Consider the following 21,299-nt stretch of genomic DNA (forward strand, 5'->3'; position numbering starts at 1 on the left):
CTTAAAAGTATGTTTAAAAAAACTGTACTTGGACAATTTACACTAGTCAACACTTAAAGTGGACCATAACCTTTAAAGTTGTCCTAAAACCTAAAACAAAATGTGTTCTTGTCTTAGGACAACTTTGATGAACTTTTTTGATCCACTTCAAATGTTGACTAATAATATTACTGAATGTGATATTAATGAAATAAACTGAGACATAAGTGTATTTAAAAAGTGTACACTTGCATGACTTTTTCTTAACATTTTCACTTTTAAAAAGTGCACTTTGTAATATTGTAAAATTAAATGTTTTAATAATAATAATAAAAAATAGAAGCATTATTTAAATGAGTATGTTTTAATAATCTTTTGTTGTGTTTTGAAAAACATACTAACATACTTCAAATGTTAAGTGTATTATTCAATATCACATTTAAAGAAAGTATATTTTATATGTACTAAACTGCAATTTCATCATTGCAAACATGTAATTACAAATATATTTAAATACATTGTTTCAACAGATGAGATATATGCGTGTATGTATGTGTAAATCTATGTGTACAGGTATATGTGTCCATATGTTTACGTGCAATATGTATGAGATTGCAGCAAGTTTTCTGACTGCGTTCCAGGGGGCGCTGAAGAGCCTTGAGTTAAGGCTCCCAAGAAGCCTGGGTAGTTGGATTTTTTGTATTTTTTATATAAATAATAATAATAATAATATTCCTTAGAAAAACAATAGGGCCCTGTGCCTCTAGTGGCTTGGGTCCTAATGGAATTGAAGAATGTTTTATTTGATCAAAATTGGTTGTCAGTACATTCAGCAGTAATATATTTAAAAGAGAAAATCATTATGAAATTACATATGCATGTGTACTTAATTTGGTCTAAAAGCACTTCAAAGTTCAACTAATTGCATTTAATATAAATTTAAACTATTATACATGTGTATTTAATTGCAATTAACATTCAGTTATATTATATTCAGTTCACACTTATTATACATGTGTATTTATTTGCAATTAACATTCAGTTATATTATATCCAGTTCACACTTATTTTAAAGCATATTTTTCCATAATAAGTACTCTTTTTAAAAGTACAGTATACTAAGTGTACCTATAAGTGTAAGGGTAATTATAAATGCATATTTGTTTTCTGAGTTATGTCTGCTAAATAATCAGTACTTATGGACACAAATTTTGTATCTACACTTCCCTGCCAGTTTTCACTAACATTTTCTCTTTCTATAGGCATTTTTCCGCTCTGATCTGTCTCTACTGTTGGAGCGCGTTGGCTCAGGAAAAGAATCACTAAGCTTCATGAGGAGGCGTATGCGCAGATTGGCTGCACAGTGGGCTGCAGCTGCACGCAGACTTGACGAGCGCCTGCGTGGTCACCACAGAGAGCAGAAGAGGGTGAGCTGTCACACATTGTCTAAATAAGGTGAATTAAAGGCGCTATAGGACATAATGAGATTTCCTTAAAACAATGACTTCATTAGCACTATTCGGATGGGATTCGTTTTCAAAGTGACATTTGAGTTAGTTGTTAACAGAGGAAATCTGTCCTACCATGTACTGATTTGAATAAGACTGGGATTTCAAACCAGAAGTTTAGCTGTAGATATGGTATTTGATGAAGGTCAAAATAAATGAGAAGTGCAATAATAGCGCAATCACAGACATTGTTATCTGGACGGGATTAGATTTCTCAAAGGTCCCAAATGAGTATGGAATTTATGGAATAATTTGTTGTGTAAAACAAAAACACAGCCTTATTTGATTTGGATGGTATTAAAATTAAAAATATGTTTGCAAAACACAAATTTATCTAAATTAGAAATATATATATATAGATAGATAGATAGATAGATAGATAGATAGATAGATAGATAGATAGATAGATAGATAGATAGACAGATAGATAGATAGATATTAACATTAATGTTTGTACTATTTCCTTTTTCAAAAACCTGTTACAAATAACCCTATACAGACTGATTATTTTCATTTCCTTTCCTAGAGCCAAGCCCAAATGAAAAACTGTAGATTAAATTAAATCAGTCTCACAGCGAAATACAGACCAGATACATACTCTCAGTTCTGTCACATAGAGAAGTGGTTTTCTGTGAAGAGGTTGACTGTGACCATGAAAAAGCTGTTTACTGTAGGTGAAGTCTGCAGCTTATGAGTTTGACTGGTAAGTGTAAGGCGATTGCAGGTGCTTGTGGATATTTTTTTTGCGGTGGCTGACTGCACACATTTCCCATGTGGTAGTTTTTAATTATGGATTGTTTCTGTCAATTTGTCTTTGCTCATGCTTCCTTTTGGTTGGTGCACTTTTGATGTCCCTATTGAGTCATTGAACATTCTGTTAAAGCCTTTTTAACAGTGTAGGTTGAATCTGCCTACAGCTATTAATGGATGTGGATTACCAGATGTCTGTGTTTACCATGTGTAGGAGGCGAATCTTAAAGAATGGCTTAGAATTAATTCCAATTAATGATCTTGGTTCCTTAATGACTCAAACTATTATACTGCATTTCATAAACTTCAGTATTTAGTACTAAAATAAAATATAAATATTTTAAAATAAAATATTTAGTACTAAAACAGTAATTAGTATGTTTAATAAGAATGTCCAAGTCTTAACCTAAATTTAAACTAGATATATATGAATAAGTACCGTTTATTACAACAAAACTATTTTTAATGTAAGCAGTATCTTGTCTTGAAGTGTTTGCTAAATGAATAAATGTTAATGTTTTGACTGGAAATGTCAATAGTGCACTTGTTCATTCATCAGACATGAATCGTGAGGAGTCGTTCAGTAAGAAGTTGTACTCAATTTTTATATCATCTTCAAAGCCAACATAGCAATTCACCACCATTCAGCTGGACTCATCAGTGACAGCACCATCTATGACTGTTTCCAAAAGGGATTGTAAGCCAATGAATAGTGGAAAGAGCATTGGTGCAAATAGTTTTCTGTGATCTGTTTAAGCTTACACTGGAAATATCACCTGGCCACTTTCCTGATGCTCTCCAACACAAATTGTCTTGTCCATCCAGTCAGTACTTACCAGAGTAAAGGCTTACTTTACTTTTATAATAAAATGTACCTAACTGTACTCATGCATTATGCATTAACAAACAAACTACCATTGTGCAGTGTTTGTTAATAATACATAAATAAATGCTTATAAGTTCACAGTGCATTAATGTCAACAGATAATGTTGATGTTAAAATGTTAATATTAATCAAGGTTGAAATTAATTATATGCTGTGGAGAAGTATTTTTCATTGTTAGTTCATGGAACTAATGTAGTTAACAAATTTGCGTTACTGACATTTTACATTCAGACTCCAATATTCTATGAAAAAAAAAAAAAAACTATGGCTTTAAATTAATATGTCTTTAAATACATATTCTATAGCAATGGTAAAACAATAGACATTTGACTTTAAAGATTTTGTGATGCAGAGATGGCAATGCCTTGTTTCAGAGAAAGTGTAATTTGTAGTATATCAACTCGCTAAGAAATGCATGACATAAAAATATTTCACAGCTATCTGTCTGTCATCATCTCAGGAGAGGCCATGCAACTCTTACATACTTTTGCACCTTGCAAACGATGCTTGTGAATGGCTGAAAAAAGAAAGAAAAAAAACTAGGTTAAGATGAGCTTCATGAATCATACCTTGAAATATTTGAGAGCTGCATTACTCATATAAAAGTACATTCAGTGACATTCACTCAATAAATCCTCTAGATGAAAATAGTAGTCCATCCATAAATTTAGTAAATTAACTGCTTTTCTCTTTAAACTAAAAATACTATCATCTTCATACATACAGAATAAGAACATGTTAGAAACAGAGAGAGAGAATAAAAAAAAAAAAGAGAGAGAGAGAGAGAGAGAGAGAGAGAAGAGAGAGAGAGAGAGAGAGAGAGAGAGAGAGAGAGAGAGAGAGAGAGAGAGAGAGAGAGAGACATTTAATTCAGCTTTTCTTGGTCGAACATCTAAGCAGTAAAGACCATATGATTAAATACTAATTAGCCACAAGAAAACAGTGCCCTGATTGATTCAGCGCTCTGAATCTTTCAGCACAGCCTCTGACATTTTTGTTCAATAACAAACACAAATGATACAGTTCAACCACACAATAATTTTCATTTCTTCATATTGAATAAGATGTCTTATGTGTTGGGAATATTCACACAGGCAGACATGGCCAAACAAAAAATGACAAGACAACAATTAATGTGGCTTCTACAGAGAATATGCCATACTTTTCTTGTGTTTCTGCCTCCTAAAAATCACTTTGGTTTGTGTCAGTCCTCATTTGTAAGTCATTTTAACTTGAAGTGTTTGCTAAATGAATAAATGTTAATGTTTTGACTGGAAATGTCAATAGTGCACTTGTTCATTCATCAGACATGAATCATGAGGAGTCGTTCAGTCAAAAGTTGTACTCAATTTTTATATCATCTTCAAATCCAACTTAGCAATTCACCACCATTCAGCTGGACTCATCAGTGACAGCACCATCTATGACTGTTTCCAAAAGGGATTGTAAGCCAATGAATAGTGGAAAGAGCATTGGTGCAATTTTTTTCTGTGATCTGTTTAAGCTTACACTGGAAATACCACCTGGCCACTTTCCTGATGCTCTCCAACACAAATTGCAAACTTTTTATTGCCATAAATGTTATGATATTCATTTCAATCATGACAACTCTCAGAATAGTTTTACCTTGTTAATGGAAATGACAATGTTATTGTATTCGGTTTTACCAGACTAGATTTTCTATGATTCTGCTGCCAATAACTTAAGGCACACATCAATCCTGCCACCAATCTAGACAGGTGGAGCTGGATGAGGTAGAGGATTCGAGAGATATTCATCTCCAAATGGTAATCCATTTACAAAGCACTCTCTTCCTAAAATATAAAAGGCATTCTAGGATATTATAAAAATAAAAAAAACACTTAGATTTTTATCATGAGAACAAGATGAACTTATATTGTCAACTAAAAGCAAATTGTTAAACATTATTGTTATCTGTTGAAACAATTACCTTTTGCCTCACCTGCTGTAACGGACAGCACGACAAGGGAGTTGAGGATCCACTTGCAGGCTTTATTAAAAGAGCGTAGTCAAAATAGGCAGGGTCAAACTTTGGCGAACAACAACATCCAAGGCAAAGCAAAAGAGTAATCCAGTAAACAGGCAATGGTCAGGGCAGGCAGCAATCACAAAATAAAAAAATAAATAAAAAACAATGAAACAATCAAGGATCTAAAACTAGGCTAGGCAAGGCAAGGCAAAGAACAAGACAGGTAAAAAAAAAAAAGAGAACATGGAATGGCTAGGAATTGTCTGCATACAACAGAAACACAATACTCAGCAAAGTGTCTGAGAAAGAGTTCAGCTTAAGTAGTCCCACTGACGGAGCTTGAAGTGGAAAAAAAGAAGTGCCGGTACCAAGTCCCCTGCCCATGCACTGCCCTGCCCCGCCCCTCTTATTGATTTGATTATTTATTTATATTAAGTACTTTTTAATCTTCATAATTCACAATGTAGGCAATGTATAGTCCCACAGTCAATCAATAATTAAACATTTTCAATATAATTAAGCACAAGTCAATCTGCGATACCAAACAGGACCACAGGGAGACGCCAAATACCACTAAACCTCCTGGCTTGATTTGACTGAATACATTCAGAATCGCTAAACTTCTTACCACCACATAACACCTCAGCCAGCCAGTGTCCATTATAAAACATTCTTGCTTTTAAGCTAAATACACAATGAAATGAATAATTTACTGATATCTAAAGGTGAGTCACTATTCTCTCCACAACCTCTGATGAATTTGGCCATGTTTCTCAGCATTAGCGCTGTTTTGTACAACTGTTTGAATTCACTAACTGGATCCTTGGACTTTTCAGGAGTTTATCAGTTTACATTAACGACCAAAAACCTAATTATTTTCATTTTTAAGGTACTGTTTTCATTATAATGTACTGATTTAAATTAGTAATTATTATTCTACTTCTCCTGACATGCTCCTCACACAATTTGGCTAAAAGGATAACAGTAGCCTAGTGAAACAGAACAGCACCCAAATTTCCTCACATTATATTATTTCCTGGAAAATTTATATTATTTCTCCATCTTTCTAAAGAAGTTGATGCAAACATATGGGTTTATCAAAGTTTTTCTATGGTTTTATTCGTGTATGCCTTTGGACTTAAATGGAGTTGGAGTTGTTTAATGCATTTTTGTGATTACAAATAAATAGAGCAGCCACGACTGAACAAGTACAGGTACATCTCAAAAAAATTTCAATATCATGTAAAAGTTCTTTATTTTTTGTAATTTATTTCAAAAGCAAACTTTCTTATATTGTAGATTCATTGCACACAAACTGAAATATTTCAAGAGTTTTTTGTTTTAATTCTGATGGTTACAACTTACAGCTTAGGAAAATTAAAAATTCAGTATCTCAAAAAATTAGAATATTCCATTTTGAGCTTGATTAGTTTGATATTTTTTTTTTACTGGGTACCTCCTGGGCTAGTTTAGAACATGCAACAATTATGGAAAAGACTTGACAGTTGTCCAGAAGACAATCATCGACATCCTCCACAAGGAGAGTATGTAACAGAAGGTCATTGCTGAAAGGGCTGGCTGTTCACAGAGTGCTGTATCGAAATATATTCATAGAAAGTTGAAAAGGAAAAGGTGCACAAGCAACAGGGATGACCACAGCCTTGGGAAGATTGTCAGGAAAAGCCGATTCAAGGAGTGGACTGAAGTCAGAGTCAGCAAAACTGTGATACAAGCCAAATCGTGAGAAGTGTAAACATTTACACACTGGCTTTGGATGGCTAAGTCCTTACCTAGTTGGTTGTCTACTTACATTAAGGCTGTAGAATGTCAAGACTGCTAAAGTACATGAAACATTATTAAATCCTTGCTGCTGAACTTCAATCTATTATATTTCTTGATATATAGCCTTTTTTGGCAGTAAAATTTTATGTTCATGATAATACTTATAAGTCATTTGTCCCACTGGAAACAAATAGCTTATTTAGTAGAATTCTGGTATTCTATGCTTACAGAAAATTGGCATAATGAGCATAGAGGACATACTATTCTGCAGAAATAGTAGTATGTGTTATGTGTAATATGGTCATATGTTATTCTGAACATAGTCTCTCTTCCCTTTCCTTTCAGATCCTGGTGCATGTGGGCTTTCTGACAGAGGAATCCGGTGATGTGTTCAGTCCTAAAGTATTGAAGGGTGGCCCGCTCGGAGAGATGGTCCAATGGGCAGATATCCTCACCACCCTTCATGTGCTGGGTCATAACCTCAAGATATCACTCTCAGTCAAAGAACTGCAAGGGTAAGTCTCGTTATAAGGCTCTTGCCTCATTATTATTCATAAGCAAAACATTTGCCTTGGCACTATTTATGATCTGATGACCTGTACAGATGTGCTTCAGTTGCATTGTTTTGACGGTGACATTGAAATGTGCTCAGATACACTATGCTTCACGTATTATTAAAGGAGCTGTATGCTGAATTCAGAAACCCTTATTATTAGTGACACCGGTGGTCATTAAGTGAACTGTGGTCAGCAGTTTTGCTTTTGCTTGTGTTTGCTTGTTTATTGTGTTTTATGACCTACTATACTTTGCATGTTTTATTTTTATTTGAATTTATTTTTAGTAATTTTAGTCTTACCTTGCCTAAGGCACCAAGTGAACCAATAACCAAAAAAGTGCCACTTTAAATTCCTGCATACAGTACTAGGAGTGCATTTCAGCACTATGGACAGCTCCCGTATACGCACAACAGTCTGGCTGTGTTTTCTCTAACTATATGCAGAATATCATATAGCTCTAACTATATGCAAAATAATAATCTTTAAAATAAGACTTTACAGTGCTTCATTTGTACTTGTCTTGGATGCTGTAGTTTTAATTAGAGCTGAAGAGAAGGCTATTATGAAATACCCAAGGGGTGACACCTGCTTGAATGTGAGCATGTAATCAGTCTGGCTTTGTCAAATTGTTGACAAGAAGGTGGTACGTGTATAAAGTAAACCATGGAAACATGTATATGAGCTTGGAAACGAATAAATGTCCCGGGGAAGGCTTTTATATATTGCAGGAAGAAAAATGGCAACGTCGAACATTGAACTTTACTATCTCTAGATGCTCCTAGTGAATTTAAATTAGTTGAAAAACTGGAGTACCATGACAACAGGTTTCTGTCTTGCTTCAGGCTGGACAACAACCAGTTCGACCTTCTCCCAGGAAAAACTGAACACTTTTTTTATGCAACATACAAGTGTGAACATTTACATGGAAGGCATACCAAAAAAAAAAAAAAAAAAAATGAATAGATAAATAAAACTGAATAATAAAAAAAGTGCTGATAAAACAACAACTAAGATAAGCCATCATCATTAAAGTACAAACTCGAGGGGGATCAGGATCTTATATCATCCTGAATGGGTTTATTTTGCTATTTTACTAATGATTGTAGTTATATCAGTAGATTATACAGACTATATCAGTGTTTTAAAGTATTGGAGTAAATCTAATTAGTTATGCAACTATAATAACTTTTACTCTGTACTTGAATACAATTTTTGAATGTGTCCTCTATATAAGCTTTTTACTCCAATACATTTGTGATGAGTAATACAGTTACTTGTTACATTTTGCATGACACCTGACTTTTTCTACAGCAGTTTATTTCTGCTACAAAAGAAGTGATATTGCCATCTACAGCATATTGAAATTTTCAACAAATTTCATCCACAAACAGTTATGAATATGAAATAAGTTACTGATTAATCTTCATGCTTAAATAATGCTAAAATAAAATCATCATGTTCATGCTAAGAATAGTTTGACTAATTTAAAGTCAGGCAATTCGCTCAGTTCATATTCTAGCTTGTCATCATTTTGACAAATGTTTTCATTTGTCACACTTCTGACATGACTAGATCATAAATTTGTATATAAATATGCAAGGTCAAAGAGCCCAAACAAATGGGATCAACAATCACCATTATGGTGACTTCAAAACAATTACAGCAGTAATAAACTACATTTCTCACAGAGGCAAAGTTAAAGACAACTTTTTTAATGTGAATTCACAATAAAACAAGAGCAACAAATTTCTGTGATTTAGCATCATTCTGCTCTTCATTCACAGTCATTTGTATGAAAATTACCCAGCATGCATTGATTTCACAGCAAATTTCTAACTACAGTAATATTTTGTAAAATAATACACTTTAATCCCTTAAATTACTGGCATTTTTTTTACAGTGTAGTATATCTCTGGACCTATATTCAGTACAGTTAAAATACTTAAACAGTAGTACAGTACTGTTAAAATCATATACTCTTAGGGTTTTACTAACTTGTAACTTGAAATGGAGTCATTTTCAATTTACTTTTTATTCAAGCATTGATTTCAGGTACTCTTTACATCTCTGGACTATATCTAGTTTTCTTGTTTTTGTTGTTGTTGTGTGGACTGATAATGTGGACTAACAATGTATCTGTTAACGCTCCAATGTCAAGAATATTGATCAAACAGAACAAAATCATCTTTCTTATTATGCAGCTTATTATGCAGCCTCATTCATTCATTCATTCATTCATTTTGAAAATCTGAATAAAATTTCACCTAAAAATATCTGACATTTACTAATATTTGAGACCTCACACATGCGATTCTCTTAGATTCTCTTAGGGTACAAAGACCACTTGGAGTAAAAGAATTAAGAAGTAAAAAAAAAAAACTATTTTCAAAACAGTTTAGCTGTGCATTTATTTCTTAAATTAATTTTTTCTTAACCATTTTAAACTCATTTTAAACATCATAAACAAATTCAATAATAATAATAATAATAATAATAATAATAATAATAATGATAATTATTTTCTTTTATGTAAAGCACTTTGAATTACCATTGTGTATGAAATGTGCTATATAAATAAATTTTCCTTGCCTTGCCTTTCTCCTAAAATGCTACTGTACATAAAAAAAAAAAAAAAAAAAAAACTACAGAACACCTGTATTAAGGAGCAAATAGATTTAAATAACTGGAGAGCAAATAAGGTTTTTTTTTTTTATTTATTTATTTTTTTATTTTTTTATTTATTTATTTATTTTTTATTTTTTTTTTGTATACACTTTGAGGCCAGGGTTTGGGGAAATTCTAAAAACCCTTTTGACCCATTTTACCCTAATTTTCAAAGTTTCAGTTTCTTCGTACATTAGGAGGATTAAAAGACCTAATTTGTGGATCAAAATCATGAGTAAAATAGGTTCAAAGTGGGACCTGTTATTGCAACGACATGCAGGTTGTCTGGTAATCATTGGATGTGCTTGAATAGAGAGCAGACGGGGTTGCTCAACAGTTTAATGCATTGAGCAGTGCTGACGTGAGTCATGTGAAAAGGCCTTTACACAAGTATCTGTCAGTCTCTGTTCAACAGACAGTTCTATCAGCCTTTCTCTGATTAATGCTTCAATACACTGAAAGATAATGCGTTTCTCACTTCACCTCAAAAGTTCAGCTTTTGGTTTTTGCCAGTCTTGTTAACTGTCAGGCCTGAATGAAATGTGTGAAAATTGCCTTCAGTTACAGTTTTTGTGTTTAATTTGAAGACATTCTTCTTTAATCTGTTTTGTCAGAAGATGCAAGGCTGCTGGACTTAATGCTCTTGCTGATCCATATCTCTGACAGACTTCAATATGTTGCTTTGAATGTAATTTCTACAGTCTTTCATGAGAAAGAAAAGTTAAGTTTGTTTATTATGATCTGATATGTCTATAATTTGGCCTGTGAAATAGTGAACGGTCTATATGAGAGCCAAAACACTAACATTTTATAAATTCTTTGCAGGGTCTAGTGGAATCATTCTTGGAAACTTGGCTGTATTTCTTTGTTGCACATGATTGCTCTGCTCAGATTCACTCAAGTAAATTATTTCTTCAAATAAATGGCTCCTCACCCCTTGCATCTGCCAAAAAAAAAAAAAAAAAAAAAAAAAAAAACCTTAGGGAGGAACTGAGCCATATCTATAGAGACAAAAATATCACAGGATGTTTTCCAAAACCCAGAAAGTCTAAGACAACAATCCAAACTAAAATAGACCAAAGCAAAATCCAAGCAATTTTAAAAGAGTTTGTTGCAGTTCTAAATTCCCTTTCAACCAATGTCAGATGACTTGACAAACATTCTTGCAGTGACTATTTTGAGCATGCAAGACCAATTCCCACCTGCCTGAATGGACTCATCCCAAAAACTTATTGACACACATTTAAATAACAAATCAGCTACAAAATTTGTTAAAAAGTCCCATAATGTTGTTCCCTTTCAGTTGGTCACTCTCAACGTCACGTTGGTGACTGATGAATTGGTATCTCGCTTAGAGAGACCAATCTACTTCGAGTGTAAACTAAATGAGCCAATGCACATTGGTATGTGATTACTGCTTCCAGCTGCTACTGATCACAGCGTAAGCATAAAAAGGCAGCAGGTGCAATGCATACCAGCTTTTTTGCTTCCGAGCCGAGTGACAACATCGTTCTGCTCCTACCAAACTGCTTCATGTGTGAGGAGTTCAGCATGCTCTAGGGAGCTTTTTGTGTTGGCAGATGGCGCTTCAGCAGTGGTCGTTCCTGTGTGGAGTGGGTTGCGCACTTCACACTGCACTACCCCCCTGTTGTGCTGCAAACGGCCATTTCCCCTGTGCGACTCAGCACCTATAAGAGCATTTTCCTAAGAGAGCCTTTTTCTTTAAAAGAGCTTACACAGGTGCGTCTTTGTAAAGATGACGGTTCGTCTGATTAAATATGCTGTTTCACCCGTGCGTTTCTGGATACGGTTGTTATTTGGCGCCGGATGATGGTCATGATCGCTGCCTCGTGTCTGGGCATTAAACACTGTGGGCTAGGTGTTTGCATCCTTAACTATTTTGACAATTGGCTTAAACTAGTACAGTATCAGGTTCAGTTGTGCAAGCTCAGGGACCTTGTGCTCTGGCAACTCAGCCAGTTGGGTCTTTGGGGCAACTGGGAAAATAGCAAACTCTCCCCGACTCAGAGGATCTCTTTTCTCAGTATGGAGTTGGATTCGGCTTGAATTCGTTCTAGGGCAGGACAGTGGTCCCACTGAAACTATTTCAGAGGCTCCTGGGGCATATGGCAGCAGCACTTACACTGCTAGGGCTATTGCATATGAGACCGCTTCAGCACTGACTTCATGGCCGACACCCAAAACAGGCATGCAATGTCTGGGAGTTTTTGAGTGACTGAACAAAAGCCTGTTTACACGGATGCCTCCACCACCGGCTGGGGGGCCACGTACAACAGGGACGCAGTGTCTGGGAGTTTTTGAGTGACTGAACTCTAGACTCTCAGTGAAAATGTTCTTTGATAATGTAAATGTTATTTGCTCTCTTTCTGTACAATGAAAGATTAGTAGCCGTTTTTATATCACATTAACGTTCAATGTTAAATTCAAATTTAATATAAAGTCAGTCGTATTAAAAATATGTTATGGCATGACACCCATATCTGTTACTTAAGTAAACAGACAGGTTTTTAAGCATAGTTAATAGATTACATTATTAGGCTACTTTGACCATCGCATATTATCTAATATAATCTATGAAGGTGAGAATCAAGATATTTCATGATATAGTTCATGTATAGTTCCTCACATAAAGTTCTGTGAGGCGTGCTGTCTGTTCGACAGAATCCAACTCCATACTGAGAAAAGAGATCCTCTGCATCGGCGAGAGTTTGCTCTTTTCCCAGTTGACCCGAAGGCCCAACAGGCTGAGGTGCCAGAGCACCAGGTCCCTGTGCTAGCACAACTGATCCCAAGATTGTGCTATTATCAGCCAATCGTCTAGATAGTTGAGAATGCAAACACCCTGCTCTCTGAGTGGAACAAGAGCCGCCTCCGTGACTTTCGTGAAGACCAGGGAGACAGGGACATCCCGAAGGGCAGGACCTTGTACTGATATGCCCGTCCTTCGAGCGCAAACCGAAGAAAAGGTCTGTGGTGCGGAAGGAATTATACATGAAAGTATACATCCTTCAGGTCGATCACTGCAAACCAATCTCGGGGACAGATTCACCCGAAGATGCGTTTCTGCGTCAACATCTTGAACGGTAGCCGATGAAGGGCCTGGTTCAAAACTCGTAGATCCAAGATCGGTCGTAACCCACCGCCTTTCTTGGCTACAATGAAGTAAGGCCTGTGAAACCCCCTCCTCATATCGGCTGGAGGAACTGGCTCTATCACGTCCTTCACCAGTAGGACTGCGATCTCTTCCCGCAGAACAGGGGCATCGGATGCTTTCACTGTAGTGAAGCAGATACTGCTGAACTTGGGGGGATGCCGGGCGAACTGAATTGCATAGCCGAGGCTGATGGTCCTCAGAAGCCAGCAAGATGGGCTGGGTAGCGCTGACCAGGCACTTAGAAACCGAACAAGCGGGACCAGCAGAACCATAGCCGTACCCACAATGGGGCAGCAAGGTGGAACACAGTGTGGTGGGAGTGTGGGGTGCAGGGCTCACCTGGTTCCACGGGCTGGCAGAGGGTGCGTGAGTAGGGCCTTTCTTGACGCTCTCGAACCGCCCGCTGCTGCCATCTGGTGAAGGAGGAGGATGAGTGAGGTCCGGTGTTTGGCCATCTGCAATTCTCCATGTCCTCCTGGGACCCAGAGATAAGGGAAATTGCCCTTTTGTCAAGTATCTGGGTACCTTCGGCCGTTAGGCCAACGGCAGGAAAAAAAATGAAACAAAAGATTCTCCACCTGGCCCTCCTCTGGGGGAGGGAGTGGTGCGTTCACCATCTACCAAAGAGCAAATCCCTCCATCTCTGGGTCACCTGTCTCAGGGCCGCTTGCTCTTGCGTTTGCTGCCAGGTTTGGTGGGGGCCTGGACAGGCGGACATTCGCTATTAGGAAATGCTCTTTTAGTGCTAAGGCACATGGGGATGGCCACTTGCAACACGACAGGGGGTAGTGCAGCCTGAAGAGTGCAACCCACTCGACGCTAGAATGACCACCACTGAAGCACCGTCTCGCCAACACAGGAAGCTTCCCAAAGTGTACTGAACTCGTAGTTCACTGCAGACACAGCTGAGGTGAGCAGAACGATACTGTCGCTCGGCTCTGAAGCTGGTATGCTTTGCACCTGCTGCCTTCTTATACTCTCACTGTGATCAGTGGCAGCTTGATGCAATAATTGCATGCCAATGTGCATTGGCTCGTTAATTTACATTTGAAGTAGATTGGTCTATCGAATCGAATCGATATCCCAATTCGTCGGTCACCGATGTGACGTCGAGAGGAACTGACTGAAAGAGAACATTTACTAATGCTCAAGAAGGCAACACAATGAATTAAGAGACGGGGGTGTAAACTTTTTAAATTGGATAATCAGGGTAAATTGTCCTTATTTTGTCTTCTGGGAAACGTATATATTTATGTAGATTCTGAAGTGCAGTACTAAATGAAAAAAAAGTTCTTTAATCAAAATAAGAAAATAATTACATCTCATCATCCTGTTCAATCCAGCGGATCTTAATGCATCGTGTTGCCTTCTTGAGCATCAGTGAATGTTTTCACCTTTTGTAATAGTAATGTATGAGTCCCTCAGTTGTCCTCAGTGTGAAAAGATTGATCTCAAAAATCACACAGTCACTGTTGGAAAGGGTTCAGATATGCAGTAGATGCTGGAAAACCAAAGAATGTGCAGGAGCTGGGGGATTTTTCTGAAGAAGAGCAGGCAGTTGAACTGATCAGGACCAACAAGGGACTCATGAACAACTATCACAAAACATAAAAACAGTCATGGATCATCAAGGAAATGACACACAGCATTAAGATTTAAGGGTATGTAAAGTTTTGACGGGGGTCATTTTTATAAAATCAGTTATTATTTTGCCTTGTGGAGTATATATAAACATCTGTTATGTGAAATAGCTAATTCAAGACAGTACTAAATTTAAAAAATAGCATGCGATTTTTATGATCCCTATTATTTTGTGTACATTTGGCATATTCTGCAAGGGGTATGAAAACTTATATATATAGTGCTTATAATGCTTTATAGTGTTTGCTGTACAGGAAGCTCAGCAGGTTATGGAATAGAGCCACATGGACTTGTGGGATAGGCTCTTTTGAATTGGGCCAGTAAGAAACCAGTTAGCAACCACATAGAACAGTTGCTAGAACTGCATAGTAATGTCTTAGTAACAGCCTAGCAGCTACCCTCGTCACCTCTATATTTGTTCACAGCAGAATAGACCAGAATTAGTCCTGATTGTAGCTCAGTATCTTCTGACTCTCTGAACTGATCAGAAACATACTCAAGCTTGCTGATGGGTCTCACTAAAGCAACACACTCTGATTGGCTTGCATACTTGACTGCATACTTCATGTGTTTTCTCTGTGGGGAATAGGCAGATGTCTGTTCTCCAGCTGTTGGAGAGGTTTATGATACTCTCTCCTCCACAGCAGCTGCTGTCCCTTCATTCTCATCTTTATTCCCACTGGCTGTGTGCTATCAGTGTCAAAGAGGAGCACACATTCACAGCAAATACATGAAACACTCATGCTTCCAGTCAAAAGTCCAGCACTCGCTACTTGTCGCCCTTTCATGCTTTAAAATGTCATGAAACTCCCTGTTTCTGCACAGGTCAGCTCTCACCAATGATATGAAAATGTAAATTACATGCCTGAGGCTGTGGAGTGGAGGGGAGAGGATATTATTTTCTGTTATTGTTTTATTGTGTTTTATTGCATTTGAACAGAGTTAACAGTGTTAAAGAGGTCATATGACATTGTTAAAAAGAACATTATTTTGTGTATTTCGTGTCATGCAATGTGTTTATGTGGTTTAAGATTCAAAAAACATTATTTTCCACATACTGTACATTATTGTTTCTCCTTTATGCCTCACCTTTCGGAAACGCGTCAATTTTTACAGAGCTCATCGTTCTGAAAAGCATCGTTCTGTACGCTGATTGGCCAGCTATCCAGTGCATTGTCATTGGCCGAATGCCTCAAACGTGAGACGGAAATATTACTCCCCTTAACATACTGTGATGCCGTATCCCAGTGCGACGAGACAAAACCAATAAAACATTGCATAGCATATCGCGTTGTGTTAACATAAAACCATGTCTGCATTTGTGATGAAGAAACGACAAACATCAAATTTGAAAATATATGCCAAAAATGTACAAATATATTATTCACTTCATGTATATACTCTTACTGTATTTTTAAGGTTTTTTATTTTTTATTATTTTTTTAGTTCTTATTTTAATCTTAGTTTAACATTGCGAAACCTAAAAAGTAACAAAACATTTTTGTTATATGTGATTTTTACCAAAAATTTGTTTGTGTGTGTGTGTGTGTGTGTGTGTGTGTGTGTGTGTGTGTGTGTGTGTGTGTGTGTGTGTGTGTGAAACAGAGCACTCAGTCAAAGAAAAAGTATGCCAAAGTCAAAGGCGAATTCTGTGGCGAGTGGACAGCATTTCAAGTCATGTATTCCTCCCTGCCCACGCTATATCTCGGTTGGGGATACACATGATTTGTGCGTCGTCTGTTTGGGAGCAGACCATTTACGGTCAGCTCTCAAGGTGGTTAACTGTCATGATTGTGAAAACAAAAACAAAAATAACGACTTTATTCAATAATTCCTTTATTCCTTTATTCAATGTCAGCGGTCTCCCCTGTGTCTCTCCATATCACTGTATGCTGTGTATGCTCTTCTGTGTCATCCGCGCCACAAGGATGCACTGTTTTATTTCAAATCAAAGCTTAATACACATAGAAAGAGCACATCCCAGTTTATGCTGTGGTAGAGCATTGCATTAGCAGCGCAAAAGGTTGTGGGTTCAATTCCCAGGGAACAAACATACTGGTAAAAAAATGTAAAGCCTGAATGCACTGTAAGTCACTTTGGATAAAAGCGTCTGCTAAATGCATTAATGTAAATGTCATATAGAGCATAAGATCTTATTTATCATTCATACATACACCAATTCTCATCAATGAAAATTATTACAGCAAAAAGTAGGCTATTAACATATTGATGCATCATGAAACAGAAAGACAGACAGACAGACAGACAGATAGATATTATCCTCTTATTCCGAGGTCACCGTAGCCACCAGTTCCAGTCTGTATCCAGATCAGAGGGTCACTGCAGTCACCCAGATCCAGTACGTATCCAGACCAGATGGTGGATCAGCACCTAGAAAGGACCTCTACAGCCTTGAAAGACAGAGGAGAAAAGGACAACTAGAGCCCCAGATACAGATCCCCTGTAAAGACCTTGTCTCATATGACCACCGGGACAAGACCACAGGAAACAGATGAGTCCTCTGCACAATCTGACTTTGCTGCAGCCTGGAATTGAACTGCTGATTTCGTCTGGTCAGAGGAGAACTTCTCACCCCACTCATTCTAATTTTTCGACACTTCAAATGCTTTTTTCTCCATTCTGTCACCGATGGAGTTTTGGTTCCTTGCCGCTGTTGCCTCTGGCTTGCTTAGTTGGGAACACTTCATTTACAGCGATATCGTTGACTTTATTGCAAATGATTGCACAGATACTATTTAAACTGAACTGAGATGATGACATCACTGAATTCAGTGATGAACTGCCTTTAATTGTCATTTTGCATTATTGACACACTGTGTACTTTCCCCCAATACAGACTGAGGAGAGCATACCCAAAAGTAGAATGGCATAAAGGCAAGTACAAAACACATTAGATGTATTTCTTAAAAAGAAAACTAAATTTAGAGATCAGGAAGACAGATATAAGGAGGACAACAGAGAGGAGGAGGAGGATAGAGATCAGGAGGGACAGAGGAGAGAAACAGAGAAGAGGAGGATAGATATCAGGCGGAGACAGAGGAGGACAACAACAGTGAGAAGCAGGACAGGGAGAACACTGAAGAAGGTACTCTACATCCTTTTGACCCTGCAAGAATAAAGAATAAAATAATTCAGGGTGAGGGAGTCACAGATGGAGATAAAACATGTTTGCTCCAAAATAGGTAGATAGCACCAGAGCAACATAGCTTTCCTTATCGAACATTTGGTTGAAAAAAAATAAAAAATAAAATACAATGTCCAGTGGGAGAAAATATACAAATGGGTTCGCTACTCACCTTCTAAGGATTCAGCATATTGTGCTCATTGCCTCTGCTTTAATTGGTTAAAGGGTTCAAACTTTAACTGGAAACTCTACAGACAACTGAGATGGCCTTCTTCCCCAACACCCAGTGTATCCTTAAAATATTCCTAACACTTCCAGTGACGACATGCTCATGTGAAAGGTCATTCTTTGCAATGCGCTGGCTCAAAACATGGCTCAGATCTACCATGACTACTGACAGACTCACAGGACTGACACTGATGCACGTGCATCAAAAAAATAAACTGGACAATAATAAAGTCCTTAAATGGTGGGATGCCCCTGGCCATAGGAGGATACAGCTAGCCTTCAGTGAAAAGGTAATACATGTTTTAAATGTCTTAGTCATCATTAACATTAATTTTTCTAATGCTTTCGCACTGTCTGGATCTATCTTTTTTATTTTGTCATTCCAGTGAGCCAAGGAATGAAGATAAAGAGTCTACAGATACAACACACACACACACACACACACGCACACACTATACCAAATAGCATGTAAATAGTTTGCAACATGTTTGTAAATTGTAAAACATTATCTTAAACAAAAAGTGTAGCCTATGTATAGTGTATAATGTGTTGCATTTGTAGCTATTATTATTGCACAATTCTTAACAACCCCCAACCAACCCCTCAGTTTGTCTTGCAAAAACTCTTGTTAATAAAAAAATCTGACTACACTGCACAATTAATCTCTTACACTGCATCTTTGTTGTTTATTATAAATTAGGTGCTTGCACGTACACCACTTTTATTATTATTTTAATACATACAAACAAATTCATTAATCACACCTACCCACAAACAAACAAAAGTGTGTACACCTGCTCAGACCCTGATATGGCGATAAGTACTTTTCCACGTTAAAGACCGTTTTTATATTAAAATAAATGTTGCTGTGGATTTTAGCATATGCACACTCTAAGATCAAATCTGTTTGTATGCACATTTTATAAATGAGGCCCATGGAGTTTCTGCAGGAGCATTTCTCAGCATGGTTATCTCTCTCCACTCTGAATGTATATGTGGCTGCCATAGCTGCTTACCACCTCTTCTAGATGGTCAGTCATTGAGTAGACACCCATTAGTTAAACATTTCCTCTGTGGCACTCAGAGGCTGAGAAGGTGCCCTCATGGGACCCGGTGGTGGTTCTGGAGGCTTTGTGCAATGCTCCTTTTGAACCAATTAAAGATATCTCTGACAAGCTCCTCACGCTGAAGAGGATCTTCTTAATCACCATATCCTCACTGAAGAGGATAGGGGATCTTGAGGCACTTGCTGTATCATGCATGGTTAGGGCGTTCATTTACCTGAGACCCGGGTATGTCCCTAAGGTGCCCACTTCTTCGCCGGGTCCTGCAGTACTGCAAGCCTTTTGTCCATCTCCCTTCCAGGAAGCAGGCCAGAAAAGACTCAATCTGCTTTACCCAGTGCAAGCAATACTTATGTTCACAGAGCTGCCCAGTGGCTTAAGGCAGATCATTTGCTTTGGTCCACCTAAGAAAGGGGCTCCTGCGACCAAGCAAACTATGAGTAGGTGGGTGGTCAAGACCATCACACTGGCTTACGAGTCCTCTGGCCTCCAGTCACCCGTTGGGGTCAGAACGTACTGGACTAGAAGTATGGCGGCCTCCAAGGCCTTATCAGTGGGTGTGGCCCTTCAAGATATTTGTGCTGTGTTGGGCTTGTCCTCTCTGCACACATTTGTCCGATTTTACATTTTGGACCTGACATCTACTCCAGGGTCCAAAGTTCTCTCATCTTGATGTGCTTGTCAGATACACACTTGACAGGGACTTGCTCATATGGCGCACTGGGTATTCTCGTTCCCAAAGCATTTTGACGCAGCTCGAGTTTCTGAAGAAGAATGTCTCCAGGTTACGTATGTAAACATGGTTCCCTGAAGGGAATGAGATGCTGCATCTCATTACCATACTCCCTACATCCCTGCATGCGCTCACTTCCACAGAAGCTAACATGTGCATTTGCCAGATGCACTTTTATACTTCCTGGTTGCTCACGTCATGACGTCTTGCTTCTCTATTGGACTGATTTCATACATGCTTCAGAACGTGGTCTTGCCGTGGTTTCCAAAGCATTTTGATACAGCATCTCGTTCCCTTCTGGGATCCATTGTTACATATGTAACCTGGAGACGATTATTTTGTTTGAGTAGTTTTATGCAGAAATAAATTCAGAGCTGTTTGAATTTGTCCTCTGCATCTGAAAATATAGAGATGTACTTTTGCATAAATAAATTAAATTTTTATAGAGAATTGTTAAATAACTGTCATTGTGTGATGATTCACAGAAATAATGGTGCTAATCTGTGAACATGCTGACATCAACATCAGATCGCATCATGTTTCAAACAAGCAACAGTCCACCTCTCTATTAATCTAGAAACTGTCCTGTAATAAATGATCATCACACAAACATTTCAAAAGTGCTAGTCGTTGACTGAAAGCCTGTCACTCTGTCAGCATCGAGGGAGAGCACCATATCTTTGCACTATGCAAACCAACACTTGTGACCTACAGCATGTGTGGTATCAAGTATTTGAAGTACCTGTCAAAGGAAAAGGTCACGTGGAGTCATGAATAATTATAAGACAGTGTCTTCTCATAGGATGAGGCAATGCAGCCTCATGAATAATTATGAGACACTACTGACATAGACAGGCAAACACTATATACATCCTGTGATGTTGACTGAGTGTGCATTTTAAACCTAGAAGACAAGAAATAATTCTGGGAAATTATTTATGAGCTCATAAGTTCTTGTTATTGTCAGCAGTTTGGGTGTTATGATTTCTTTCTGCCCACATGTAGCATTATATTCAAAAAAAAAAAAAGAAAAAAAAAAGAATAAATAGATTAGGTACATGATGCATGTGGAAATGTTTGCAGTTTAATTGAGTTTGACTTGTGCTTTAAATATTTAAATCTTAATCAAGATTTCTAAGAAATAACATACAGCGAAATATGAAATAACCTAATACTTATTTTAGTATTGTTTATATA

At 37.4% G+C, this 21,299-nt stretch overlaps 1 protein-coding gene across 1 annotated transcript in view; it reads left to right on the plus strand.

Annotated features, from left to right (window-relative positions):
- The window catches only part of LOC109069092 (alpha-1,6-mannosylglycoprotein 6-beta-N-acetylglucosaminyltransferase B-like), a 124,081-nt gene that overhangs the window by 38,657 nt on the left and 64,125 nt on the right, over positions 1 to 21,299 (plus strand). The window contains exons 7-8 of the mRNA XM_042733262.1: positions 1,242 to 1,406; positions 7,241 to 7,410. Coding sequence (XP_042589196.1) covers positions 1,242 to 1,406; positions 7,241 to 7,410 — 335 coding nt within the window. The remainder of the gene's footprint in view (positions 1 to 1,241; positions 1,407 to 7,240; positions 7,411 to 21,299) is intronic.

This window comes from Cyprinus carpio, chromosome A3 (genome assembly GCF_018340385.1).
Source record: "Cyprinus carpio isolate SPL01 chromosome A3, ASM1834038v1, whole genome shotgun sequence".
Classification (NCBI taxonomy): Eukaryota; Metazoa; Chordata; class Actinopteri; order Cypriniformes; family Cyprinidae; genus Cyprinus; species Cyprinus carpio.